The following is a 26,648-nucleotide window of genomic DNA, read 5'->3' as shown; positions in this document are numbered from 1 at the left end:
TAACCGGTCAAAACCAATTTAAATCATCGATTTCAACAGCCTGACGTGGATATAACCCCTCCCGACCCCCCAAAAAAGGGGTTTTGAGGGGCACTGAGGGGCTGCGGGAGGTGGGATGGAGGCACGGTTGGGATTTATCCCCGGGAAATACTTGGTGGATTTTACAACTGGGAAAGGAGTTGGGTCTAGAGTTTTGCAAAGTTCCAAAAACCTCTGAAACTCTGCTTCAGGCTTTGCCGGCATTCCCAGGCTTTCGGGATTGCTAAATCCGGCGTTCTAGCCTGGATTAAAGCTGCTTGAACAAGTTAAAATATTATTTGGGAATAGCCAGAATATCTGGCAGCGCCCGGCCTTGCGAGCAGCAGCTTAAATAGACGAAGAGAAAATTAAAATCAGCCAATCCTTCAAACAAGGGAGGATTCCAAAACCGAAATGATTCTCCAGTGAACTTTCCACCTTTCTAAGACTCCGCAGCGAGGCCGGGTTGAAGCGATCGCTCTCACTGCCAGGCACTCGGGATTCCTTTCAAGAAAACCAAATAAATAAATAAAATGGATTTTTAGGGGGGGTGTTTTTTAAAAAGAGGCGGCTCCGGGCGCGGAGACACCGAGCCCCGCGCAAGGGCCGCGCTCGCTCGGGCCGAGAGGAGAAATTCCCCTCCCTGTCCCTGCTGAATTTTTCCCTATCGGAGGCCTGGGAAAAGTCCCGAAATTTCAGGAATTCGGGATTGAGGGGGCTCAGCCCCGTGGTGTTTTTCCTTCCCCCCCTCCCCAGTTGTACAATTCCAGCTCTTCACGTGAATTCAAATTTTCTCCAAGAATGAAACCTTCAGGAAAATTTTGATTTAAAAACAACCTCTGCCACTTTTTTTTTTTTTTTTTTTTTTTTTTTTTGCGTGAAGGAAAGGTGAAGAGAGGAAAAAAAACCAAAACCAAAACAAAACAAAATTGTAAAAAAACCCCAGATTAGACACAGAGAAGACTTGGAGCAGAAAAAAACCAGCATGGATTTATTTTAAGGTAAGTACAACAATTAGGACCACATAAGACAAACGAACTTTGAAGCAGGTTAAAGCAAATAGTCCTTAGGAATGGTAAAGGTGAAATCTATTATACAAAACATCACACGTCGTAAATAATAATAAAAAAGTATCAGATACTTTGTCTATTTTTTTCCTTAAAAAAAAAAAATCCACCAGCAAAAAATAAATTATTTCCTCGTCTTGCGAAAAGAACAGCTCTAAAACGAAAGAAAAATCTATTGCATAATTGTACACAGAAGAAAAAGAAGAAGAAATCACTTGTCATTAATTTGGAAGTTAGGAACCGTTGGGCGAGACAAAAATAATCCAGTGAACGCAACTTTAAATATTATATTAATGGCTCTGAAAATCAGCCTGATTAGAAATCCACATATTTTTTACAGCACAACAGAGAACTCAAAAAATACCCAGGACATATATTTATATATATATTTATAAACTTTTTTTTTTCCTTTTAAAACGTATAAATGGTCGTTGTGATATTGGTCCATAACTTATTTTTTCTGAGACCTCCTATACTTTAGCATATAAAATTTGCCACTTTTAGATAGACATATATATATATAATTTTTTTAACATTTTTCTTTTCTTTCTTTTTTTTAATGTTTTTTTTTTTTTTTTTTTCCTTTTTCAAATGAGACATCCCCCCTTTTTTCAAGTAAAATATACTTGTCCGGAATTTAAGGAGGCCCAAAACCGGGGCTTTTGGCATCTTCAAACTTGCGAATTTCACTTTGAAGTGAAAACTTCAAAACTGTGGCCGCAAAGTCCACGGGGAATCTTGTCAGATTTATTTATTTTTTTATTGGTGTGGGTTTATTTCTCCCGATTTTTTAAAATAATTATTATTAATAATTTTTTTTTTTAATGGGCCTAAGCGGGGTTGGCTTACTCAGTACTTAGTGCAGTCGTAGGAGTAGGGGGCGGCGTGGCGGTATAGGGAGGGCGCGGATCTGTAGGGGATCTGACAGGCGGAGTTGCTGCTCACCTGGTGCTCGCTCAGCGCCGCGCTCTCCATCCCCAGCCGGTGCGACGTGAACATTTCCCGCACGTTGGGAAAAGTCTGCTGCTGAGAGCCGAAGGTGTGCCCGGGCAGGTGGCTCAGCTCAGCGCCGTGGTTCAGGTACCAAGAAGCCGCGGGCTGTCCCCCCGCCGCCCCTCCGCCAGCACCGCCGCCTCCTCCGTGGGGATGCCCCGTGCCCAGCGCTCCGTCCTGCCCCGCGGGCAAGCTCAGCGTGCCCAGGGGCGACGGGGCGCCGGTGGGATGCTCGGCCAGCCCGTCCTCCAGCGGAGCGCACATGTGCGCCGGCCGGTCGCCGCTGTAGAGGCTCATAGCCCGCATGCTGCAGTGGTAGCTCCCACTAGTGTCCAGCGCCTGGCTGCACGCCGCGCTGTAGCCCGACGGCTGCCCCGCGGGGTAGCCCAGCGCTAGCCCGCCGCCCGTCCTGCCCGAGGCGGCACTCACCGGGCTCAGCTCCCCCGCGGGGGAAGTCCGCAGGGTCATGATGCTCTCCACGCTGAAGCCGGGCAGCCCGTTCCCGGCAGGGTGATGCTCGGGCAGAGCCGCGTCCGGCGAGGCGGCGGCGGCGGGGGGCGAGGCGGCGCTGCGGGGGCTGTCCCGCAATGCCCCGCCGCTGGCCGGGCTCAGCGTCTCCACCTTGGTGATCACGGGCAGCTCGGGAGACGCCGTCTCGCTCTTGATCACCACCTTCTTCTCGGAAGCCGGCGCCGAGGCGGAGGAAGAGGAAGAGGAGGAGGAGGCTTCCTTGGGGAGGTCGGCGCCGGGCAGCCCGGGGGGCTTGGGCTGCTCCTTCAGCAGCCGTTCCCGGGCCTCCTCTTTCTCCTTGGAGACGTCCTTCTTCTTGAAGCGTCTCCGGCGGCGCAGGAAGCTGCCGTTCTCGAACATGTTGTACGAGTCGGGGTCCAGGGTCCAGTAGCTGCCCTTGCCCGGCTTCTTGTCGTCCCGGGGCACCTTGACGAAGCACTCGTTGAGCGAGAGGTTGTGGCGGATGCTGTTCTGCCAGCCCTGCTTGTTCTCTCGGTAGAAAGGGAAGCGGTCCATGATGAACTGGTAAATCCCATTGAGCGTGATCTTCTTGTCGGGGGCGTTCTGGATGGCCATGGTGATGAGGGCGATGTAGCTGTAAGGTGGCTTCACCAGGTCCTTGGGGGCGGTGGGCTGGTGCGGGTGGTAGGGGCCGTAGGAGCGCCCCATGCCCGCCGCGTACTGCTCGGCGTGGCCCGAATAGACGCTCATGGGGTTGCCCATGCCGCCGTACGTCCCGGCAGCCCGGTAGTAGTTCTGCTCGCTTAAATACGGCACCACTCCCAAAGCGTTGGGGTCCGAGACGGAGTAGCGAGCCTGCATCATGGAGAGGGGCTTCCCGCGGCCGGGCGGGCGAGGAGGGAGAGGAGGACGGTGGAAGGGCCTCACCCCCGTCCGGGACCCCTCCGCGGAGAAGGGAGAGAGGGAGAGAGCGGGAGAGAGAGAGAGAAAGAGTCTCGGAGCCGAGCTAAATCCCAGCGTGTCCTCTAGCAGCGGCACCGCAGCGGCATCCTCCGGGTCGCCGGGGGCAGGGTGGTCTCAGGCGGCCTCTCCCTCCCTCTGTATGACTGTGATTCTGATACACACGCCTACGGGGAGCTGGGCTGGGGGGGCTGTTCTCGCAGGAAAAAGGGAGTTTAAAAAAAAAAAAAGAAAAAAAAAGAAGAAGAAGAAAAAAAAAAAGCGAACCAAAAATAAAACCGAAAAATTAAAAAAAAAATTTAAAAAATTAAAAAGAAAAAGCAGCCTTGCGGATAACCCAGTCCTTGTCACAACAACGGCCCGAACCGTTCCGGAGCCCCCGGAGGGGTGCGGGAGCCGCCGAGCTCCCTCCCGGCCGCGCTGCGCAGCTTCAAAACTCGCCCCGCGCCGCCGCCGCGCTTTTACTCCCCGCTGGCCCCGCCCCCCGGCGCGGCCGCCAGCCAATGGCAGCGCGGGACGCCGCGGCCGCAGCCAATGGGAGCGCGCGGCGCCGCGGCCGCAGCCAATGGGAGCGCGGGACGCGGCGGCGCTGGCGGGCGGCCCCCGCGCCCTCCCGGGCCGGGCCGAGCCCCGCGCCGCGCACCCGCAGCCCCCTCCGCACGGCACGGAACGGTTCTGCCCCAAAAAACAGCCCCGAGCCGCCCGGGGGGAGCTGCCCGCTGCCCGCCCCGCCGCCAGCAGCCGAGGCTTTAAGCGTTTTGTGCGGGCAGGTTGATGCCCGGGCGGTGGGAGCGGTGACACCGCGCTGGCAGTGCCGGTGTCACTGAGCCCGCAGTTCCTGCGTTCGCATTTTTAAATCTATTTCAGCGGAATTCCTCGGGAGAGGCCGCTGGGTGCGGTGACATCGCGCCTCGGCCCCGCTGGCGCCATCCCTGCGGGTTCAGGGGTTCCTCCGCCGCTTGGGGGGAGTTTGGGGATTTTTTTATTATTATAGAAAAAAACCAGCAAAACCAACAAAAACAGCGCGTTTAAGGGTCTATTTATTTTTTTTCGTTCCGGGCGTTGAGGCGGATTTTCTTGTGCCTGTGAAATCCGCCCCTCTGCCTTCTCCCTAATGAGTTCATTAGAGGCAATCAGAGTGGGACAATTAGGGACGCATGGTGACCAAGTGTAAACTCAAGTGTTGGGGGAAAGTTCTGCGAATTGTTCTGTTCCACCCGAGGGAAGCGTGGATCTGCCGGGCGAAGGAAACGAGGTGGGAAAGCAGCGATTTCCCCACTCCGCAGGAAAAAAAAAAAAAAAATAAAATAAAAAATCAGCATATATCTCTAATCAAAAATAACGCTGCAAAATCGACCGGAGCCCGAAAAGAGCGAGATCAGGTCGAAATGAATTTGCTGTCACTTCGGCCAGGCTCCTTCCCGCCGCCTCCCCCGAGCCTGGCTGCTGCCGCTCTGATTCCTGAGCGGTGATTTTTGGGTTTCTTACACTGTAATTTTGCCTTGCCCTCCTTGCAATTTGTGTGGTTTCGTAAGGCTTTAAACAAAGATATTTTTTTTCCCCCAAAGTCGGGCTGGGATTTTGGCTGGCTGTGGGATCCGAGGGTCCCTTTCCCGCTCGCAGCCGGGCGGTGAGGACGAGACCGCAGCCGGCTCCGGCCGTGGGAACCCGGCGGGGCTGTTAATTACCGGAGATTTTCTTAATAAGAAAGGAAACGATTTTATGCGATAACTGAGGGGAGAGAAAAAAATTAAATTATGAGGCAGCTCCTCTACAAGGAGGGATGGTTAAAAATGAACTGCGATGGAAAAATTGATTTGGAAGTTTCTCCGGGCGCTTCAAAATTGTTGTTCAGTTTTGACGGGAATAATTTTGAATGTTCGGGGAGGGTTTCGTCCACTGAGTAAATGTCAGGGGATATTTTGTTTGGGAAAACAAATGGTGAATTCAGCGAGATAAGCTGATACTTTTCATGTAAATGTATGACCATAAGAAAAAACTTTATTTTTTTTTTAATAATTTGAGAACGACTTCACACTTTTATGTTCGGTTTTCAAATAAAACACATTTCTCGTAACAACTTCGGCTGCGTCTTAGCGTACACAAGCACATGGGATTTCTTTAACGATACAACTTTATAAAATACAGGAATTTTTAAATGCAGAGCTTGAGCAAAGTCACCCCTGCGGTGTCCCAGTGCTGTCCCTTCCCAGAAGCCTGGAGAAATCCTTGATGGAATCTTACCTCTCCTCGGCTGAAAACTTTACCGAGCTGAATTTCTACAGAACCCCCAGAAGCAGCAAAAGTAAGTTCTTTGCTTGCTGCAGCTGGGCACCGAGCAGAGCTGAACCAGCGGGCTCGGAAAAGCCCAAAATTCGAATGCCTTGAAGAAAAAACAAACAAACAAAAAAATCAACATTATGAAAAATACGGAGGGAGCGCGGAGAGAGGAGCCCCTTCGAGGAGGAGAACGGGAGGCGCTTGGAAATGCGGGATTCCCCGCGGGGCTCCCTCCGGCCGGTTCTCCGGGACAGCCGCCGGTTTTCTTCTCGCAGCCTTTACCGGCAGCGGCAGCGGAGCTTTAGCAGCGCTCGGGGCGCCCCGGGGCCGTTCCCGGTGTCATTCCCGGGACCGTTCCCGGTGTCATTCCCGGGACCGTTCCCGGTGTCATTCCCGGTGCTGCTCTGGGGCCGTTCCCGGTGTAATTCCCGGGACCGTTCCCGGTGTAATTCCCGGGATCTCTCTGGGGCCGGTGTCATTCCCGGTGCTGCTCGGGGCCGTTCCCGGTGTCATTCCCGGGACCTCCCTGGGGCCGCTCCGGGGCTGTTCCCGGCCCGTTCCCGGGGCCATTCCCGAGCCTTCCTCGGTGTCGTTCCCGGCCCATTCTAGGTGTTGATCCCGGCCCGTTCTACGTGTCGTTCCCGGCCCGTTCCCGATGTTTTTCCCAGGCTATTCCTGGTGTCATTCCCGGGCCGTTCTAGGTGTCGTTCCCGGCCCGTTCCCGATGTTATTCCCGAGCTATTCCCGGTGTCGTTCCCGGCCCGTTCCCGATGTTATTCCCGGGCTATTCCCAGGCAATTCCCGGTGTTATTCCCGGGCCGTTCTAGGTGTCGTTCCCGATATCGTTCCTGGTGCTATTCCCGATGTTATTCCCGGTATCGTTCCTGGTGCTATTCCCGCGCCATTCCCGATGTTATTCCCGGGCCATTCCCGGTGTTTTTCCCTATGTTATTCCCGGGCCCGCTCCGGTCTCACCTGCCCGCGGGCGCTCCGCGCGGCGTGTGTCGCCCCCCAGGGGACACCGCGGGGACTGCAGCGCTCCCCGGCACCGCCCGGGCGCGGGGACAGGGACAGACGGACGGAGGGACAGACATGGGGACACAGATGGGGACAGAGGAACAGAGATGGGAACAGAGAGACAGGGACAGACAGGGATAGAGGGACAGACGGACAGAGATGGGGACACAGGAACAGAGATGGGGACAGACGAACAAGGACATAGGGACAGATATGGGGTCAATGAGAGACTGAGCAGGAAAAGAGGGAAAAACGTGGGAGAGAGAATGAAGGTGGGAACATCAGAGAGAGAGAGGATGAGCAGAGAAAATAAGCGGGCAGAGGGAGAGGAAAAGTAGGGAAGAAAGAGAAAAATAACGAGAGAAAGGAAGAAAGGAAGGAAGGAAGGAAGGAAGGAAGGAAGGAAGGAAGGAAGGAAGGAAGGAAGGAAGGAAATCCACACTCCTTTCATTAATGCAAATGACCTTAAAAATGCTTCTATTTAAAATTTGTAGCCTTCTTAACATTTTCACTATTGAACCCCAAGTAGAACATTATGGTGGTTTAAAGCTCCTTTTTGGGTGCATTTGAGTGATTTTCATGGCTGCCCAGGCACGTTCAGCCTGCAGTTCCAAGGAATGATTCCTGCAGCACAAGGAGTTGCTTTCTGCATTTTTCCCAGGGTTTGGATTCATCTGATTCATCTGCCCCTCCCTTTTTTTAGGTGTTTTCACAAGGGAGAGCTTGATTTCATTTGCTTTCAAATCCAAGATCCTTTTTTAAACCCTTCCACTGAAATATTTGATTCAACTTGGTGAGAACAGATTTTAGAGGTGATTCAGGCACATCCAAAGATTGATTTAATTTATAAAGATGTGGCAGCCTTGTCTGCTTCCCAAAGAAAAGAGGTTTTTCTGTAGCATCCCTAAGAGCTGCTCCAGGCTGAAGGGACAGAAAAGACCCTGCAAAAGGAATTTGGAGCAAATTTCAGCCCTGTGGAGACAAACAGAGAACTGAGCCAGCAGGAAAAGATGACACTTAGCAGCAAACTTATAGGTTTTTTTTTGGTTTTTTTTAAGGAAAACTACCTTGATTTGTAGAAAACAGCTCAGGTCCTCTTTTCTGGAAGCAAATCCTGGGAAGGAGCAGCTTTGGAGGGAGATGTAGGTGGTCTAGAAGGATCTCAGCCCTTGATTGTTAAAGGGTTAATTACCAGCACTGCCCTCCCTCCCTCGTTTTCCCTTCCCTGGGGTGGGAATGGGTCCCAGCTGGGGTGGGGACATTGGCACTCCCAACCCCACAAATCTTTGCCCCAAGGCCTGAAGGAACAGCAGAATCCCCATGAGTTTTCCATGAGTTTTCCATGAGTTTTCAGTGAGTAGGAAGTGCAGGAATGAGCTTCAAGCACCTCGGCCCAGCTCCACATGGGTGGTCTGCTGTGGCTGGAAGGATTCCCACCGGCTCCAGCAGCATTCTGAGCCAAGGAAAGGCTCTTCCCAAACCCCACTGCAGCACCAGAGATCCAAATTTTATTTTTTTGGATGCTTCCAAGTGAAAAGGTGAAGCCTCACCGCAGCATTTATGGTGGTGTGATGTGGATAATAATGCAAATTTGGGAATCGCTCAGAGCTGGAGGGGGCACCAAGCTCAGAAGAGTCTTGGCCTTTATGGAGAAGAAAAAATTCTCAGAAAAAAAAGAATTTGCATCTGCAGCCATTTCAGAGAGGAGCATCCGAATTTGTTCTGCTTTTTTGGGCTGGCACAGCCACAGCTCTTGGATCTGCAGCGTCCAAGCCAAGCACAAACTCTGAAGACATTTCCCCCTTTTCCTGCCACACTTTAAAATAAACCTTGGTTGTTTCATTGTTCCCATGACCCCTCCATCCCACTCCGCTCAGGAATGTCGGGATTCTCAATCTCCTCCTTCTTCTCGGGGTGGTTTCAGTGGAATACACTAATTCCATAAATAATAAATCATGCAAACAAGTCGTTTATTATCCAATTAAAGGCGAGCAAAAAGTGAACTTTCGGGAAGCTGGCAGACTGGGTATTGTTTTATTCACCACCAGCCAACTTTTAATGGAAAAGTAATTAATGTGAGGGGTTATTTTACAGAAAGCGGGACGGGATTTTACCCCCAGCCATAAGACGTGATAGAAAGCCCGTGCTATTTGTATAATGCGGGCGGAAATCTCACATTAATGCTCCAGTACAGCCTTTTTTATGTTTAATTCCAGAAGTAAAGCGGGCTCTGAGTGACATCCCTCAATCTCACATTAATGCTCCAGCACAGCCTTTTTTATGTTTAATTCCAGAAGTAAAGCGGGCTCTGAGTGACATCCCTCAATCTCACATTAATGCTCCAGCACAGCCTTTTTTATGTTTAATTCCAGAGGTAAAGCGCGCTCTGAGTGACATCCCTCACCGCGCTCCCCCGGCTTCGCCTTCGAGGCGTTTTGAGCCCTCGGTGCCGCCGTAGCGGGGGCGTGGCCAATTAGGAGTCTCCGCCCCTTCATGAAGATTGACTGGGAGGGACGGGCGTGGTGACGTCATGGCCGACCAGATAGTGGGGGCGTGGTGGCGGTGACGTCATGGCGGGCGGGTGAGGGCGGCGATGGCGGTGACGTCACGGCCAGTGATGGCGGGCCCGGGCCGGGCGCTGCCCTCAGGCGCCTCCAAATGGGAGATCCGGGAGAAGGTGTGGGAGCACCTGGAGGCCTCCGGCCTGGCCGAGTTCCCGCGGCCCGTGCGCGGCCGCATCCCCAACTTCAAGGTACGGCGGCTGCCGGCGCTGCCGCCTCCTGCTGCTGCTTCCCTCCCCACCTCGGGCCCAGCTCCCCCCAGTTCCCTGGGCTTCGCAACCCTCAAAGGAAAGAAATCAAAACAAAACCACCCTTTCAGTTATCATGGCAGCTTAAACCTCATTCACCTTCAGCTATGCCAGGCTGCTCCAAGCCCTGTCCAACCTACACATTCCCGGAACAGCCCCTCCATTAACAATCTGTGGAAATCCGCCTCTCTGGAGGCGGAAGGTTCTGCATGCCCGTCTCTGCTGTGAGCCCCGGGTGATGTGGTGTTTGATGCGAACAGGGCGCTGCCCACGCTGCCGCCAGGCTGCGGGGCCTGCCGGCGTTCCGGGCTGCCCGCGCGGTAAAGACAAACCCCGACGCTCCCCAGAGGAACGCTCGCTTCCTGGCGCTGGAAGTAAGTGCACCCCTCGTGCTGTTGGCTCTGCCCTGCCCAGGGCTCTCCGCAGGCCTGCTGCTCTCTCGGGGAGCTGGATGCGTTCGGCAGAGCGCGGGAGGTGAAGGTGGATCCCGACAAACCCCTGGAAGGGGCGCGGCTGGCGGCTCTGCAGGTAACGGGGCACCTGGGGAGGAGCTGGCAGGGGACAGCGGGGGACAGCCGGGGACAGCCGGGCCTGGCAGCCCCTCAGCAGCCCCTCAGCAGCCCCTCAGCAGCCCCTCAGCAGGGCCTGGCAGCGCCTCAGCAGCCCCTCAGCAGCCCCTCAGCAGCCCCTCAGCAGCGCCTGGCACTGCAGCTGCAGGAGTTCGTATGGGCTGCTCGTCTGGGAGTCAGTAGGTACCATGGAATGGTTTAGGTTGGAAAGGATTTGAAAGGTAATTCAGTTCCAACCTCCTGCCAACTGTCCCAGGTTGTTCCAATCCCAGTCCAATGGTTTTAGACATCCCAAGGGTCCAGAAGCAGCCACAGCTTCTCTGGACACCCTGTGCCAGAGCCTCCCCACCCTCACAGGGAAGAATTTCACCCTAATATCCAATCTAACCCTGCCCTTTGTCAGTTTGAAACTACTATCTCTTATAAAGGTGTTTAGAGACATGGCTTTAAAGAAGGGGATGTCTTTAAAGATATGTCCTCAGATGTCTTCAAATTGTATGTCTTATCTTTTATTCCTTCAATAAAACTTTCTATGGAATTTTTCTGCATTGGAGGAAATTAGTCTTTCAAGCACTACACAATGAACAACACAACAAATTAAATATTTGGCCACATAGTTTTTACTGTGTGACAACAACAATATTTCTTCAGCATAAAATGAATCTTTTCACGTGGTTCCCCAGGCAAGGAAGACTCTGCTGGTTCCCACACCACGGCTGAGGACTGGGCTGTTCAATAGGATTGTTCCCCCTCCAGGTGCCACCAAGGAGATCCTGAGAAGATGTGCCACGTCTCAGGTGGGAATGAGGGATGAGGGAGGGCTCAGTTCACTTGTGGGGCAGTGTGGGGTTAGGATGGACCAGCTGGAAGTTGGAAAACCTGAAATATCTTCCTGTTAGGATGTTATTCCTGGTTTTTTGTACATAACTACCATTGATAATATTGAAATCAGGAGACGATTTAGTCTTAACAGGACATTATTGACATTTCTGAGCGGTTTTTTGGAAAATCATGAGCGACTTGAGGTGAGCTGGATCTTTCTTCACGTTCCTACATTCTGCACTTTTGAGCTGCTGAACACTCTGGGGAATATTTTAGTGCCTTTGTGTGTTACCAGATAGGAAAGACGAGGTTTTTTTAGGAATACAACATCCCGAGCACCGTGACTTGTGGCATTTGCACGCAGGGAGGCCCGGACACGTGGTGAGGGTTGGGTTTGCAGCTCGGTCTCTTGCTGCCCTCTCGTGTTACAATCTCACTGTGCAGCCAGAGAGCCCGGCAGGTTTTATATCCTTCTTTATTTGCCGTGAAAACCCAACTGGTCCAGCATGAAGAGGTTACTATATGGATTTATTTCCTCCTTTATCTCCTGCTAAAGGCCATAAAGTTCTGCCCAACCCCATAAACAACTGAGGTTGTAAATGGCTGGTAATTAGTAGTGACTTTCTTTGTTGGAAGTTCTATTGGAGTCATTAACTAATTAAGCTGTTCAGGGCTGAAGAGCACTTTTGAAAGAGACCTTTCTCTTGGCCTGCTGTCTGATCTGGGCTCTTACCACCCTGTGTCTGGTTTTTCCCTCAGCCCACTAATGAAAAAATGCTGTTGGCAGTTTGTGTTTACAAAGCACTGTGCAAACAATCCTTACCACACTGCTGGGAAGTGCCTGATGGGCATTAGTGCTGATAGTCAGCCACAAATTGCTGAATTCTTGGGGTTTGTGCTATGCACAGAAAATGTTTGGCTCTTTATTGTGATTTTAATATTGCTAATTTATTATTAGCACCGAGTTGAGTTGGTGTGAGGAGCATTTACAATGTGCTGTCCACATATATTGGGAGTGATTGAAACACAAGATGTATTTTTAACAGTTCTAAACCTCTGATGTTTAAAAATCTAAGTAAACATAATTTCTGCATCTGGACAGAATTTTCATTAAGTTGAGAACAGATTGAAGAGAAATGGGTGGGGATGAACAGGGAGAGAGGAAATAAAAAATAATTGTGTCACTTCAAATTTCTTTGTGCTGTAGCTGTCTGTGTCTAAAATAACATTGTGATTTGTATTTAAGAATTAATTGAAGCTTTTGTAGTTCTCTGGTATTCCTCAAGTTTTAGTAGAGAAGGGAGGTGTAATTAGGAAGTGTCACTTGCCCTCATTTTTAGGAACAGATTTCCAAAAAAGTGTTTCAAACTATCAGGTTTGGATCCTAAATAAATAACCTTGCTTCTAAAAGGGCCCACCTCCCTCAGCTCTCCTTGCAGTGTGCCAAAATTCTTGTCACTCTAGTAGGGAGTCTATTCTAGGATTCCCTGGGGGATAACTTCCCAGACATGTACAGCTTGGCTAAACATGGAAGAGACCCTTGGAAACGTGGGGAGTTGCTTGGATTTATCAAAATATCCTGGATTTCTGCCTCAGTGCTTGGAAGATTGTGCACTCTGCAAACCTCAAATGCTGTGGGTTTTGTTTGTGGGTTTTTTTGTTTTTTTTTCTGCAGGGTGTCAGAGACTACAGCGTGCCTGTGGGGCTGGATGGGAAAGCACAAGTGGATTTGGTTATTGTGGGATCAGTGGCTGTCTCTGAAAAAGGTAAGGAAAAACTTCCAGCAGGAAAGTCCCAGTGCAGTGTCAGGAAGGCCACAGCACGTGGCAGAGACAGATTTATCCTTGGAGCTGAGTTGTGCTCCTGGGTTCTGCCTCTGTGTGCCAGGATGCACTGGGCACACAGCACAGGGCTCAGAGATGTTCTGGCTTTCAGGAAAACTCTTGAGGCAAGCAATTTTTTGTGTTTTAAAGGAATCCAGGCAGGCTGCCTGGTCTGAGATCTGCTCAGCTCACACAGGCTGCTGTGTTAGACCTGCTGATTCAGTACCTATTTGGGGATCAGATTTTGCATTTTCTAGTGTTTTGGAAACCTGCTGGTGCTGAAAAATTTTCCACTGACTTTATCCCTTGCCTAAAATAACACAGTTTTTGTGTGTAACCCAGACTCCTCTTCACCCACATTAACCTGTGTTGGACATAAATAGAAGATTCTAAATACAATTGCTAAACAAACTGTTGTGTTAACTGCATTAAATTTGTTTATTCTGAATGGGAAGCTTCTAAGATCTTTTAGGAGTCATTGAAACTGATTTATTTAATTTCAGTGCTGGTTTCAAGGAAATTTGCATTCTGTGAGAGATGCTGATCTGATTTTTTTCCAGAGTTACAACTTGCAGACTTATTAACATGATTTTAACAACAACTTTCCACTCTGCTTTTTGTTTTTTTCCCACTTTCTTATGCTTTAGGCTGGAGAATTGGCAAAGGGGAAGGTTATGCAGACATGGAATATGCAATGATGGTGTCCATGGGTGCAGTGCAGGAGGACACACCTGTGGTTACCATTGTGCACGACTGCCAGGTGAGCTCAGATGCTCAAAAATCCCCTCTCCAGCAGGGAGGGAGCTCTGGGACACTTCCTGCTCTGTCTGGAGAGGAGACATGGAATGATGCTGGTTTGGCATCTTTATTCCCATTGTCTTGGATGGATTTTCATGTGACAAGACCTCAGGAATGGGGCACAGCTTTAGGGAGTTTGTTTTTAGCTACTTAACCAAATCCCTGCCTTGTAGGTGCTTGACATAGCAGAGGAGCTGCTGGATGATCATGATTTAACTGTGGATTACATCCTCACTCCAACAAGGACTATCCAGACTAATTGCAAACGACCTAAACCTCAGGGAATAATGTGGCACAAGGCAAGTTCAGTCTTAATTCAAGTTAAATCTTAAACCTTGGCAGCTGGTGGCTTGCTGGTACCAATAAACTGCTGATAAACACCCCATTTTTATATATAAACTTTAAAAAAAAATTTAGAAATACTTGGTAAAAGAGCAGATATGTGTCCAAGGCCAGGCTGGATGGGCTTGGAGCACCCTGGGATAGTGGGAGGTTCCCAGGGGGTTGGAACTGGTGGGCAGAAATCTGTGCTGGTCTGATTGGGAAAGGAAAACACAAGATGCTGGTGGAACATTCCTGTTTCTGCAGTGGATTCACTTTCCAAGGATAAATTTGTGGCTCATTTTCAGGTGGAAGAAAAGTGACTTTAAACATGGATCTTTATTTATTGGTAGTTCCTCTAGTATGGATTTGGCCTTTTCCCCTGCCCAGTGTCAGAAACTTCCTCAGCTTCCCAAATAGTTTCAGAAAAGCCTTGAGTGAATTGTTTTACTGGAGGTTCCTGCTGGGAAAACGTTTTCTTTGTTATTGGATTTTCATTTCTAAAATCATCCAGTTAGGGAGCAGACACAATCCTGCATGAGTGAGTACAGCAGGAATGCAGAAATGAGGAATTGTGCACCCACATCTTGCAAAAACTGAGGAATCTTAAGGGAATACTTTCAGGGAAATCAAAATTTGTTGGATAAAATTTGCCAACCAGCAAAAAGAGTTAAATTTCTTTAGGTAATGTATCTACAACAAACAAATTCTAGCCAGGACTATTTTTATTCCAGTGGTGGGAGAGCATTTTACCCTGCCTGTGGTTGAGGATTTGAGGTTATAATTAAATAAATAAATAACAGCTCTGTCTGTCCTAGTGCATTTTTTCCATTGAATTATTTTTGAATTGTAATTTTTTTTAGGATATTATTGAATGTAATTGTGTTGAAGGCCTGCCTCTTGTGCTCCATCCATCTTGCCAACATACTTTTGATCAGTTTGTCTGCCTTGGTGTCAGACTTCTCAGTAAGTGGCCTTGCTGACACTTCTTTATTTCTTTTTCTGGGCCTTTAGCAGAAACTGAATTTTCTGCAGCTTTCACTGAGAATGGAGCACAGATTGACCCTTTATTTGAATATTAGAATACTAGAGCTGTGTGGATTCAATAGGAATATTGGAGAAGACCAGGCAGAGCAGGGATAACCATCACTTTTCTGTCCTTTTGGGAGCAGAACAAAGTGTGGTGTCTATATGAAGAAGAAATTACTATTATTGAATGAGTGGCATTTATTTTGTTTGTGCCTGTGGTGGTACAGCTCTTGCACAGAGGGGTTTGGAGGTGGGAGGTCTGGTTAATCACCAGGGTGTGAAAAAGGCAGCATTTGATAGGGGCTATTTAAGTCTTTGTCCTTTGGATTTTCCTGGCCTCCTCTCCATCATTTTCTCTCCATCCTTTTCTCCTTCAAATCCTGGCTTTGCTGGTGCATTCCTGTTCCTCAGAGCAAAACTAAATGAACCAAGAGGCAGTGAGTAAATAAATCATCCACTTCTAAACGTGGGCTTTTGTCAACAGAGAGTGGCTTAACTTCATTGTGGAGACCTGTGAGGTGGAAAATACATTGTAAAGAAAAGCTGATCCTTGGGGAACAGGGCTGGATCAGGCCAGCACAATGTTTAGGGGTTTAAATCCAGGTGTTTGTAAATATGGGATTACAGGTGAGGATTATTAGAAGGATGTGCTGCCAGTAATGCCCACTCTGGGTTTGCAGCTCCAGAGGGAAGGAAACAAATCCATGGCTCCATTTCCATGCTGAAGGAGGTGCTGCATTTTCCTGCAGTGCTCTTGTGTGTTCTGTGCTGCTTAAAGACTTTCAAGGAAGAGCCACAATATCATCAATACCAAAGAATCATTATCAGGCACTCTAGAAACATTTCTAAATCCACAGTGCTGGGGGGTGTTTGTGCAAGTTTTGTGCCTCTGAGGTCAGAGTTTGGGACATCAATTTGAGTTACTGGAGGGCAGCAAGAGCTGCTGAGAGCTGAGCACTCTGGAAAACTTTATTTGGATGCCAGTGGAGAATTATTTGGCTTCATCTGTCTTGAAAATCCAACCCATTGTTTCTGGGAACTCTAAATTCATGAAGCTACTTGCTTTCTTTTTTAATATTTTCTATGGGCAACTGTGATCTTTATCTGGAACTCTGGCTATTATGTTTGTCCCAATTATCAAGTTATTTGTGCTGTGCTTATTTTAAATTGAAACTCTACAGACAAATTAAAATATTTGGGTTCATGAAGAGGGAAATGAGAGCAGTTGGTGGAAAAATCACTATTTTAGCAAGCATTTCCTTCTGGTTTTGAAATAATTCTTTTGCTGAGAATTTTATAGCAGTAGGAAAAGAATTTTCCTGAAATGAAATGAACTGGGGGTGGGGGGGGTGGAATCCCAGTGGCAGAGATGGAAACCCTCTGACAACAAACAGCTTTGATTTGGGGCTGTGATAGAATATTTGGAAAGGAAAGGTGGCAAATCCTTCAGCAGAAGGAAATGGCAGTGGGTGTTGCCAAGGGTTTGTTTTGCTGTTTTTTGGGAGCAGGAAAAACGTGGTCACACATCTGAACACCTTTGCAAAGCTGAGGCTGGCTGCAGAGTCCCTGGAATGCAGCTGGCACAGAAGGATTCCAAGTGTGGCTTCTCCTGAGGGACAGCAGCAGGCTCCACGGGCTGCCAGCTCCCAGAAACATGTCCTTGGGTTGTGTGCACATATTTGGACATTTTGTGCAAATGGATGATAAAATGTTCAGCTGTGCTGGCCTTGCTGTCCCAGCCTTGTCTGTGCCCCACATCCCTGGTTGCTCAGAGGACACAGTGTGAAAAGTGGGGTCTGTCCTGCAGGTTTTCACAATCTGGGGTCAGAGCCCTCTGAGGATGGGCAGAGATGAACCTTGCAAACACCTTCTGCCCACCTGTTGATGGATCAGTCTCCATCTTAAAATCATGGAATGGTTTGGGTTGGAAGGGATTTTAAAGAGATCTTATTCCACACCTTCCACTGTCCCAGGTTGCTCCAAGCCCCATCCAGCCTGGCCTTGGACACTTCCAGGGATCCAGGGGCAGCCACAGCTCCTCTGGGCACCTGTGCCAGGGCCTCAGCATCCTCACAGGGACAATTCCTTCTCTAGATCTAAACTGAATTTTCCCCTCTTCCATTTTGAGGCCATTCCCCCTCAAACAGTCCCTCTCCAGCTTCCTTGTAGCCCATTCAGATCCTGGAAGGTTCTGGGATATCTCAAGGCTGAACAGCTCCACCTTCCTCAGCCTGTCCCACAGGGCAGGTGTCCCAGTCTTACCAACTTTGTGGCTTCCTCTGATCCAGCATTCCATGTTTTTCTGATGCTGGGTACACCAGAGCTGAGCATGGGATTCCAGGGGGGGGTCTCACAATACCCACGTGTTCCTGTGTCAGTGAGGTGAGGAGCTGTGGGCAGCAGAATGAAGTAGCAGGATAAGGACAGCCTCCCATCCCATCCCATCCCATCCCATCCCATCCCATCCCATCCCATCCCATCCCATCCCATCCCATCCCATCCCATCCCATCCCATCCCATCCCATCCCATCCCATCCCATCCCATCCCATCCCATCCCATCCCATCCCATCCCATCCCATCCCATCCCATCCCATCCCATCCATCTGCCCTGCCTCACTCCAGGGTTGCAGTGCTCCCAGGGAATTCTCAGAGCTGTTTGCCTGGCCTGGGCTGCCTCAGGGGTCAGCATTACTCACTCTGACAGAGCACACGCACATCCTTCATGCTGCCCAGCAGGATGCTGAAAGTGGCTCTGCTCAGAGCTGTGTGGCAGCAGGGGCTGAGCAGAGCCCTGGTGTTGCAGCAGGGATGGTGCAGGACTCCTTCTGCCTCCACATCTCAGGATCAAACCAGGGCTCCTAGCAATGGGAGCTGTGGTTAAGTGCTGGGAGATTTCTGTTGGCTCTCAGCATCCAGGACTTTTTTCCTCAGGTTTCTGTCAGAAAGGGGCCAGATTTCCCTCCTCAGCTCCTTTCCCAGTAATTGTGTGCCAGAAGAATTTAGCCTGTTGTCCTCTTTCCCCAAGGCTCTCCCAGCCATGGCAGGGAGTAGGCAGGATTATTAAATTATTAATTGCCTTTGGTGGAGTTATTTTTAACCCAAATCACTTCAGAGTTGATGGCACAGACCCATGAGCACTTCTGTTGGCCAACCCCAGAGGGCTGAAGTGTGGAATTGGTTTGGGAATTGGTGCTCAAAGGATAATAGCAAACTTCTTCAGCTTTGCTTTCCCTACCAAAGCTAAATCCCAACACTCAATCCAAAGTTTAAAAACATCAGTAAAAGGTTTGGCCTTGACTTTAGAGGGATGGGAGAAGCTTCCAGTGCTGAGTTTGCCCATGTTCACATAGCTGGGTCAACCCGACTTGGGCTGGAATGTCCCTTAAATTCTGGCTTAGCCTGGAGCAGTAGGTAGGGACAGGGATAGGGACAGGGATAAGCAAGGCTGGGGAGGACTGGTCTGCCAGCACAACAGCCAGAAGTGTGCAGCTTGTTTGAAAGAGAGGAGGAATATCTTTGGCCTCTCTCCACATGGAAATAAATCCTTGCAATCCTCCACAGCTCACAGGACAAAAGGAACTTTTTGCATGATTGTAATTAGCAACACATTGTACTACCACAGGGCTCTTTTGTTTGCTCTTTTGCAACAGAGCAGAACAAGCTTTTTCCTCTGCCCTGCCACCCACTGCCCCCTTTGCCCTTTTAATTCTCACCCCCAAAACCCCATGGATTTGTTTGTTTGTTGAACTGAAACCCCAAATCGAGTTTCTGCCTTTTTGTGGCATAAAAATGGGAGAAAATAGGGAAGGGTTTAGGTTTGACCCAGCTGAAATGTTCTCCTAGACCCCAGAAAAAAAAGCCCTTAAGGTAAATCCTCTGTGCCTCTTGTGACAGGAGAGTGTCAGCTGACACTGTCAGAACTTGTCTAATAAGTTAGTTAACAAATCTTTGCTAATACAAAAAAAATTAGTTTGGTGCTGCGAAGATTTGTTTCTGTTTTATCTGCACAGGGCTGGATTTTTAGGCAATGACAGAATCACTTCATGGTGGTGTTTGATCAGAACTTAAAAGAAGATAATTCATAGCTCTTACAGAAATCCCAGGATCATTGAGATTGGAAAAGACCTTCAAAATCATCAAGTGCAACCTGTGACTGATCTCAGAGCAGACAGCTGAGTGCCATGTCCTGTCTTTCCTTAAACACCTCCAGGGTTGAGGACTCCACCACCTCCCTGGGCAGTAATTCCAATGTCTAATCCCCCTTTCTGTGCAGAAATTCCTGTTGTCACTGCATCTTCCTGAGCATACAGGAGCCTGGAACAGTAGCTCCAAGAGCTGCAGTTTGATGCCAAAATCTCCTTAGTGGGAGGAGATGCCTGGTGGAAGTCTCTCTGAGATTGTGCTGTTCCCTGATTATCTAAATCCTGCCCTTGGATTGTCCTTGAAAGCCTGGGAATTCCAGAGTTTATCCTCTCAGTGCCCATCTCTGATTGCCCTAATCTCCAAAACCCTGAGGGTTTGCCCTTGGTAGCATTTCCCTTTCTAACCAAACACCCAAGCCATGCCTTGGCAACTGAGGTGAATTTCAGGATGAAAGGAGCTGTTCTTGGGCTGTGCTTTGGGGCCAGGAGTGATTGGTTGCATGAAAACAGAAAAATGTTTTTCCTGTTTGGTTTAATTAGCATAGAGATTACATTTCACATCAAAATTTGACAGAAGACAACAAATGTTCTTAATTGTTGGCCAGCACAAACGAAGTGAGATCCTTCAGCCCTTGGTTTGATGTTGTATCACTCAGAGAAGGGGAGTTTGCTGTCAAACACAGCACCTGGAATTCTTGGCTGAGAAAAACAAACCAGCCCCAGAATCCAGGGAGTAATAACTCAGTAAAATCTGAAAATGGTCTGCACCTTTCTGAGTGTGGAGGCTCCTGGAGCAAGTCCCCAAGTAAGTCCTTGCTGTTTGATGGCTTTATGGAAATCATCTTCTTATTTAGTTCCAGCCTGAAATAAAACCTGCTTGTTGGCTCTTCAGAAGATGAGCCCTGGAAGCATTAAGAGAATTCTGTGGAGTGACTTTGCTGTCACCTCATCCTGACATTGCCCCACCCTTGGCTTTTCCTCGAGTCACTTCAGAGCTGGGCTCCTGTCCCCAGAGAGCTGAGCTTGATGTTGTGCAGATGCAGACTGGCTGTGACTGTAACTGTAGGAGCAGGAATTCAGAGGCTCTGGGATGAGTGAGCTCTGAGCTGGGACATCTGCAGGCATGTGCTGACTGGGATATACTGGTGCTGCTCCAGTCCAGCCTGCTGAAGGTGCTGCCCTGCCAGAGTGGCCCACTCACAGTCTGGGCTACTAGCCTGGGTCTCTGCTAGCTCAGGCATTGCTTCCCCAGGCTGTTTTGCTCCCTAAATTTCAGCATTGGATTTGGTGTTGATGGATGTTGGACTTGTCCAGCAGCCAAGCAGGAATTCCTCCTCCTTCCAAGCACAGTGTGCAAGCCAAGAGCTCAACCACATGAGCTGGGGAAGCACTGCATTTCCTGCCAGTGTCTGAGGCAGCCTGGGGCATCTCATGCCTCACACGGATGGGGTTCAGCTGTTGAGAGGAAGAGCCCTTCCAGAAAAGCTCTTTGGGAGCAGGGCATGGATGGAAGGGTGGATGGAAGGAAGGAATAACAGGCTCACAGTGTGAAGTGCAGTGTCCCAGCTCTTCTGTTCCCTGCTGCAGCCCAGCAGATCCAGATCTGAGGAGCTGTGGGTGGTGTGGGAGGTGGGGTGGCACAGAGGGGATGTGCCCCAAGCAGGGGATGTGCCCCCAGCTGGGCCCACATCCATGGAGCCCTGCTCCAAGGCACGCTCCTGCTGCAGTTCCACCATTGTGTGACCCAGCCATGGGATGTCCTGTTCTGGGGAAAAGCACCAGGAGCTCTGCAGAATGGAAGGGTCTGCTGGGTTGGGATGGATTCTGTCAGGCAGAGGATTGGGATGGATTCTGCCAGGGCAGGGTTTGGGATGGATTCTATCAGCACAGGGGATTGGGATGGATTCTGCCAGGGCAGGGATTGGGAGGATTCTGTCAGGACAGGGATTGGGATGGATTCTGTCAGAGCAGGGGATTGGGATGGATTCTGCCAGGGCAGGGATTGGGATGGATTCTGCCAGGGCAGGGATTGGGGTGGATTCTGTCAGCACAGGGGATTGGGGTGGATTCTGTCAGGACAGGGGATTGGGATGGATTCTGTCAGGCAGAGGATTGGGATGGATTCTGCCAGGGCAGGGATTGGGGTGGATTCTGTCAGCACAGGGGATTGGGGTGGATTCTGCCAGGACAGGGATTGGGATGGATTCTGTCAGGGCAGGGGATTGGGATGGATTCTGCTAGAACAGGGATTGGGATGGACTCTGTCAGGGCAGGAGCAGAGGCCCTCAGTCAGAGCAAACACAGAGGACAAGGAGAATGCAGATCTGAATCACTCAGATAAATAAATGTCAAATTGGAATAGTCCTGACTTTGGTTGGGATTTGCCTTCTGGATCCACGTTGTGCTGCTCTCTTCAAGAGTCACTAATGTTTTTTTGTCCTGCAGTGTGTGTTTAGGGAGAGACTTCCCAATCAGGCCAGCAATTAGGAGCATTTGGAATGCTCTGGCACTCTGTGTGGCAGCAGGATAATAAGGTTCCTCTCTTTTTATGGCACAGACAAGCCCTGATGCTCATCATCTTTTTTTGGAAGGCAAGGAATCCTTTTATAATAATTCTATCCATCTTCCTCCTTTTTAGGTCAGCTCTGAGATGCTGGGAAAAATCCCCATCCTAAAGACTCTTAGAAGCAGGGAGAAGCAGGCTGGCAAGGATGTCACCCTCCAGGATGAGCACCCAGCCTTGGCAAACACCAGCAGAGCAGCAATTTCAAACAAGAAGGTGATGGCTGCAAACACCCAACCATGGGCTGCTCCAGGCTCAGCTCCAGTGGGACAACATGTGGAAAGTGATCCTGTCAATTCCAAATTAGAGGGATCTGACACAATTACCACTGTGTATGTGGGGAACTTGCCTGGCAGCCTGAGAGTGAGTGAGCTGAAAAGTGCTCTGAGGGAATTGCAGGTGACTCCTGTTAGGCTGAGCTGGCAGGGAGCACAGCACAGAGCTTTCCTGGATTACAGGGATCCAGGAGCTGCAGACAGAGCTGTGTCCTCCTTGCAGGGCCTGAGCCTTGGGGGCAATGCTCTGAGAGCAGAGCTGGCCAAGAACCAGAGGAGCAAAGGGCAAGGAGAAACCAATACTCACAGATGAATATGGAGAAGAAAAAAAAAAAAAAAACCAAAACAAAAAAACAAGGTGTTTTCATTGTTTTGTGAGAAGCCAACCTGAAGTTTTAAGGTTTTTTGTAACCCTCAGGTTTAACAAAACCAAATTTCTGCACAAACTTTCCTCACTCCTGCACTTGGACATGCAAAGGTTTGTCCCCACAGAGGAGCATTTCTCTAGGAGCAATTGCCCACAAAGGTTGGAGTCAGTGAGTCAGGGGTCTCTGAATCCTTCACCCACACTCTGGTTTCGGTGCTGTTTGTAGTTTTGTTAAGCCTGGCTTAAAGCCCTGCCCCTTGGCACCTGCAGCAAGGAGGTTCCAGTCAGTCCAGTCATTTAAGGTTACACCTACCCCATTATACCTGTCAGGTTAAAAGACAGCAGCAGGAAATCTGTCCTGAGGGTAACAATTCTGTTTACTAAAAAAATGGGCTTTGCCTGTTGGGAGTTTTAAATTTATTTTTTTATAAAAATGCCAGGGAGAGAGAGATTGTCTGTTTTGTGCCTTGAGGAATGGCTGTGGAAACACTGCCTTAGTGCTAATAAGAGCTGGAAACATCAGGTGGGAAAGATGAGAACCCTTTTCTGAGCTTTTTGCTAAATCAGCCCTTGGCAAACCTTAGATTTCTTATTTCAGAAGAAAGCAAATCCCAGTTTTCTCTGTTTTCCCCCCAAACTGCCTTTCTGATGGATCAGGTAATTATAAAACAGCTGCTTTTCCTGACTGTCTCTTATGGGATGTGATTCCTTTGCCTCTGTGAAATAACATTATTTTTATTATTATTATTGTTGTTGTTGTTGTGGAAAGCAGGCACACCATGGTCAGAACTTGGTGCTTAGTGTGGCATGGAATTCTTTGGGAATTTGCTGGAGATTGTAGCAAAGCCTTTGTCCCTTTGTCACCATCCCTGATGGTGTAATGGCCAATAATGACTATAATTCCCCCCTCCTTTTTTTTCCCTGGGTTTTCTATTCCTGAAAAACAAGATGAATTTTGGCCCAGCCATCCTTTCTAAACAGAAGCACTTTTGCCAGTGATGCTGGGCATATAGTCAAAGTAAGCATCTAAATGGATTTTGGTTTTTTTAAGTAAGAGTTGGAAACTTTTTTTTTTTAGCCAGGGAGTACTTTTAAGTGTATTTTGAGCAGATTATTATGCCTGGAGGGTCAGACATTTATTCAGTATTAAATAAATGTTCTCATCATTATCATGTGGCTCTGTAGGGAAGGGCTCAAGGAAAGCTTTGGAGCTGCATCCAGCCCTGGGATCCCAGCACAGGAAGGACATGGAGCTGTTGGACAGAGTCCAGAGGAGGTGCCAGGATGAGCAGAGGGATGGAGCAGCTCTGCTGGGAGGAAAGGTAGAGAGAAGGAAGGAAGGCTTGGAGGTGAGCTCATTGTGGCTTTCCAATGGAAATGACTCCTCCTCCTGATGGAGAGGGACACTGGACAGGGGGAATGGCTTCAAAGATGGGATGTCAGGGAGAAATCCTTCCCTGGGAGGGAGCCAGAACAGCTGTGGCTGCCCCTGCATCCCTGGAAGTGCCCAAGGCCAGGCTGGACACTGGGCTTGCAGCACCCTGGGACAGTGGAAGGTGTCCTTGTTCCCAGCACAGGGGTTGGAACAAGATGATCTTTCAAATCCCTTCCAACCCAAACTATTCTGTCATTCTGTGAACTTCTTGTTAAGTCAGCAAAGGATCTGGAAAAAATCAGTGGTTCCATTCCCTTCTTTGTACAGCTCCAAGAGATTTCCAGTATCACTGAGTCCAAATTCAGACAAGCACTGCACAACCCTCTGGGTCTCATTTCAGGCCTTGTGCATTCAAGGCTGGGAGTCAGGGTTGGGTTACTACCCAAACACACTCACTGCATCATCAGCTTCCAAAGCAGAGGAAAGAAAAGCAAAAAAATAATTATCTATCCCTGCCTGCCCCTTACAAGTGATGGCAAATTGAGTAATGGGATCATTTGCTGTTCCTTTTGACTCTGGGATATTTCTTACTCTGCTGAAGATGTCCAGGTGACCTTAGCAGTTAAAAGTCAATGACTCTGCCAAGGAAAACTTCCAGCATCTCAAACTTCCCCTGTTGCATTTCAGGAGGAACCACCCTTTTCTGGTCATATTTGTGGGAATCACATCCTCTGCCTTCTTTCCTTTCTTCCCATCTGAAGTTTCAGTGCAGATGTGTTTATGTGTTCTGGAAATGTGGTAACTCTGCTTGCTTTCCTGTCAGCCCAGCCTGCAGCCAGGGGCCAGTTTTGTTTGGACAAACATCTGGATGTTTTTCTGTTTGCAGTTGTGGTTCTGGGTGAAGCCCACAGGTGAGCAGTGTCCAAAATCTTGGCTCTTTCCAGCCTGTCACTTTTTTTCTGTCATGTGTTTCAAGGCCACATTTCACAGTATTTACCCAATATCCAGAATTAAACTCCAAACCATGCTAGGAGGAGATGCTGACTAGGGATATATGCAAATATGAAACCAGGAGGAATTTCTTCATGGAAAGGGTGGTCAGGAATTGGAAGGGGCTGCCAGGGAGGTGATGGAGGTGTCCAAGGAAAAGCTGGACATGGCACTCAGTGCTCTGGGCTGGTGGCAAGGTAAGGATGGCTCACAGATTGGATTTGATGATCCTGGAGCTCTTTTTCAACTTTTATGGTTCTATGAACTGTAGTTAGGAAGAAAAATAATTGCTGTAAGCTTAAGCTTATTGGCATTTTGAATGGACTGGAAAAATGCTGCAGTGATCCTTGTATTTTTGATCCAGGTAATTAATAAATGTCAAGGTTTTTCAGGTGCTGCCATCTCAGTCAGTAAATTCCTCTCTGAAATGAGTGCAGTTTTACCTTGGAGAGTCAGGGAAGCAAGGGCAGGGATTGGGGTCTCAGTGCTGCTCCTCTCCAGCTAAAAGACATTTTAGTGCCAAACTGCTGTTGAATTAAATTTAATGAATTAAAGACAAGAGTGGCCAAGGCACAGCCCTGCATGGCCTTCTGGTGTCTCCAGCTGTATGATGTGGATTTTCTCTTGTGGGCTGACCCTAAAGGAAACAGCAGACTGTGCAGAAAAAGTGAATGGGGCAGTCTGCCTCTCTGAGCCATTGTTCCAGGCTCTCGGCATGCTCAGGAACGCATCACTTAGAGCAAAGTCAGGAGGGATTTCTGTAAGTCCACAAAACTCTGAAATGCAAGAAATCCTTGGGTTCTAATCTCATTAAAAATCTCAAGGAATTGAAGCCTGCTTATGTTTTATATTGGCCCAGACCAAGGCTATGCAAGATACCAACAATCAAACCATAAAATCCATCCCCTGAAATATTCTCTGACTGAATTAACACCCTTTAAGGAGCAGAATACTCACTCAAGTCATAATTCCTCCTTCTGTACCTGCTGTAGCTGTGACCTGTGCACAAAGATACAAAATGTGCCTCATCTCAGGTGGGTCCTGGCCCAATTTTACTCCTTAAGATTTGAAAGAAAATCATCACCAGTGGCAGAGCAGTGCCTGGATGCTGCAGAAAGGTCTGAAATGCTGCTGATAGATCTCTGCACTGCTTTGAATAGGGAGTGAAGTGATCCCTAGCACAGGGCTGGGTGCAGCAGCAGCAGCAGGGCTGTGTGCTGAGAAGGAGCATTCAGCAGTACAATGGGAAATGCTTTCCTGAGCCAGCTTTGTTCCCAGTAACTCAGACTGAGGGCTCCCTATTCTCCGCACAGCCGCTGTCCTCGCCTGTCCTGTGGCTGGGCACATTCCCTCCAGCTCCTTTCATGGCACAAACATTTGGGATTGTTGCTGCTCTCCCCTCTTTTTGGGGGTTCAGATGCTGGTCTGGGCTGAACCCCTGGAGCTGGGAGGGTTTGGGATCAGCAGTGACCACCATGACAGCCTGCCCTTCCCAGGACCACTCTCCCTTTCTCCCACCCTCATTTGTGGGAGAAATGCAGAGGGAAACCAGCATGGGATGAATGGAGCCTCCACAATGGAGAGCAGGGTGACTTTTGGAGGGTTTTTTTTTTGAGGCCATCAGTGGCAGCGTGGTGTGTGGCACAGAGCAGTGAGGCAGGGCTGGAATCTGCTCACAATGAGGGCGAGGTGGCTCCGTGCCACCCCAGAGCTGCACAGGCGTGAGGGCTTTCCTTCAGCCAGCCATGTCCATGCATTTCCTGGAACAGGGACAAGGCCACACAGCTTCAAGCCACCAAAGACAGCAGTAAACAAGCTGGGTAGGCTCTGAGTTACAAGAGTCAGAGACTGTTTGTTTCCAGGGAAGGAAAAAGGACAGAAAAAAAATCTCTCACCATCGAGGCTTTTTCCTGCATCTCACATCCAGCCCTCCAGCATCTCCCTGATCCCCTCCCAAC

General features: G+C 49.1%; 2 protein-coding genes across 4 annotated transcripts; one reads left to right on the top strand and one right to left on the bottom strand.

The window, feature by feature from the left end:
* Nucleotides 1-1,831: 1,831 nt before the first annotated feature.
* On the bottom strand, nucleotides 1,832-3,723 carry FOXC2 (forkhead box C2). Its single transcript, XM_056500973.1, has one exon. The coding sequence runs from the start codon at nucleotides 3,411-3,413 to the stop codon at nucleotides 1,935-1,937; it is 1,479 nt and encodes a 492-aa protein (XP_056356948.1). The 5' UTR covers nucleotides 3,414-3,723; the 3' UTR covers nucleotides 1,832-1,934.
* Nucleotides 3,724-9,346: 5,623 nt separating this feature from the next.
* MTHFSD (methenyltetrahydrofolate synthetase domain containing) lies at nucleotides 9,347-25,522 on the top strand. 3 transcript variants are annotated; one of them, XM_056500969.1, is made up of 8 exons: nucleotides 9,385-9,558; nucleotides 9,876-9,935; nucleotides 10,030-10,143; nucleotides 10,868-10,981; nucleotides 12,682-12,772; nucleotides 13,477-13,589; nucleotides 13,801-13,926; nucleotides 21,759-25,522. In XM_056500969.1, exons 1-8 carry the CDS (start codon nucleotides 9,400-9,402, stop codon nucleotides 22,269-22,271), a joined length of 1,290 nt encoding a protein of 429 aa, XP_056356944.1. In that variant the 5' UTR covers nucleotides 9,385-9,399; the 3' UTR covers nucleotides 22,272-25,522. The 3 variants fall into 3 exon arrangements, with proteins under 3 accessions (XP_056356947.1, XP_056356945.1, XP_056356944.1); XM_056500972.1 differs by lacking the exon at nucleotides 10,030-10,143 and having other exon boundaries at nucleotides 9,347-9,558; nucleotides 9,876-9,989; XM_056500970.1 differs by lacking the exon at nucleotides 9,876-9,935 and having other exon boundaries at nucleotides 9,373-9,558.
* Nucleotides 25,523-26,648: the final 1,126 nt, after the last annotated feature.

Source organism: Oenanthe melanoleuca, chromosome 11 (genome assembly GCF_029582105.1).
Source record: "Oenanthe melanoleuca isolate GR-GAL-2019-014 chromosome 11, OMel1.0, whole genome shotgun sequence".
Lineage (NCBI taxonomy): Eukaryota > Metazoa > Chordata > Aves > Passeriformes > Muscicapidae > Oenanthe > Oenanthe melanoleuca.
The sequence above is the reverse complement of the archived record's forward strand: the minus strand, read 5'-3'. Positions and strand labels throughout refer to the sequence as shown.

Excerpts from the sequence above, each read along its gene's own strand:
- FOXC2 (XM_056500973.1), bottom strand. The coding sequence starts at position 3,413 with ATGATGCAGGCTCGCTACTCCGTCTCGGACCCCAACGCTTTGGGAGTG.
- MTHFSD (XM_056500969.1), top strand. The coding sequence starts at position 9,400 with ATGGCGGTGACGTCACGGCCAGTGATGGCGGGCCCGGGCCGGGCGCTG. Across the intron at positions 10,982-12,681 it reads GAAGATGTGCCACGTCTCAG|GGTGTCAGAGACTACAGCGT; the intron begins GTGGGAATGAGG and ends TTTTTTCTGCAG. Across the intron at positions 13,590-13,800 it reads CCATTGTGCACGACTGCCAG|GTGCTTGACATAGCAGAGGA; the intron begins GTGAGCTCAGAT and ends CCTGCCTTGTAG.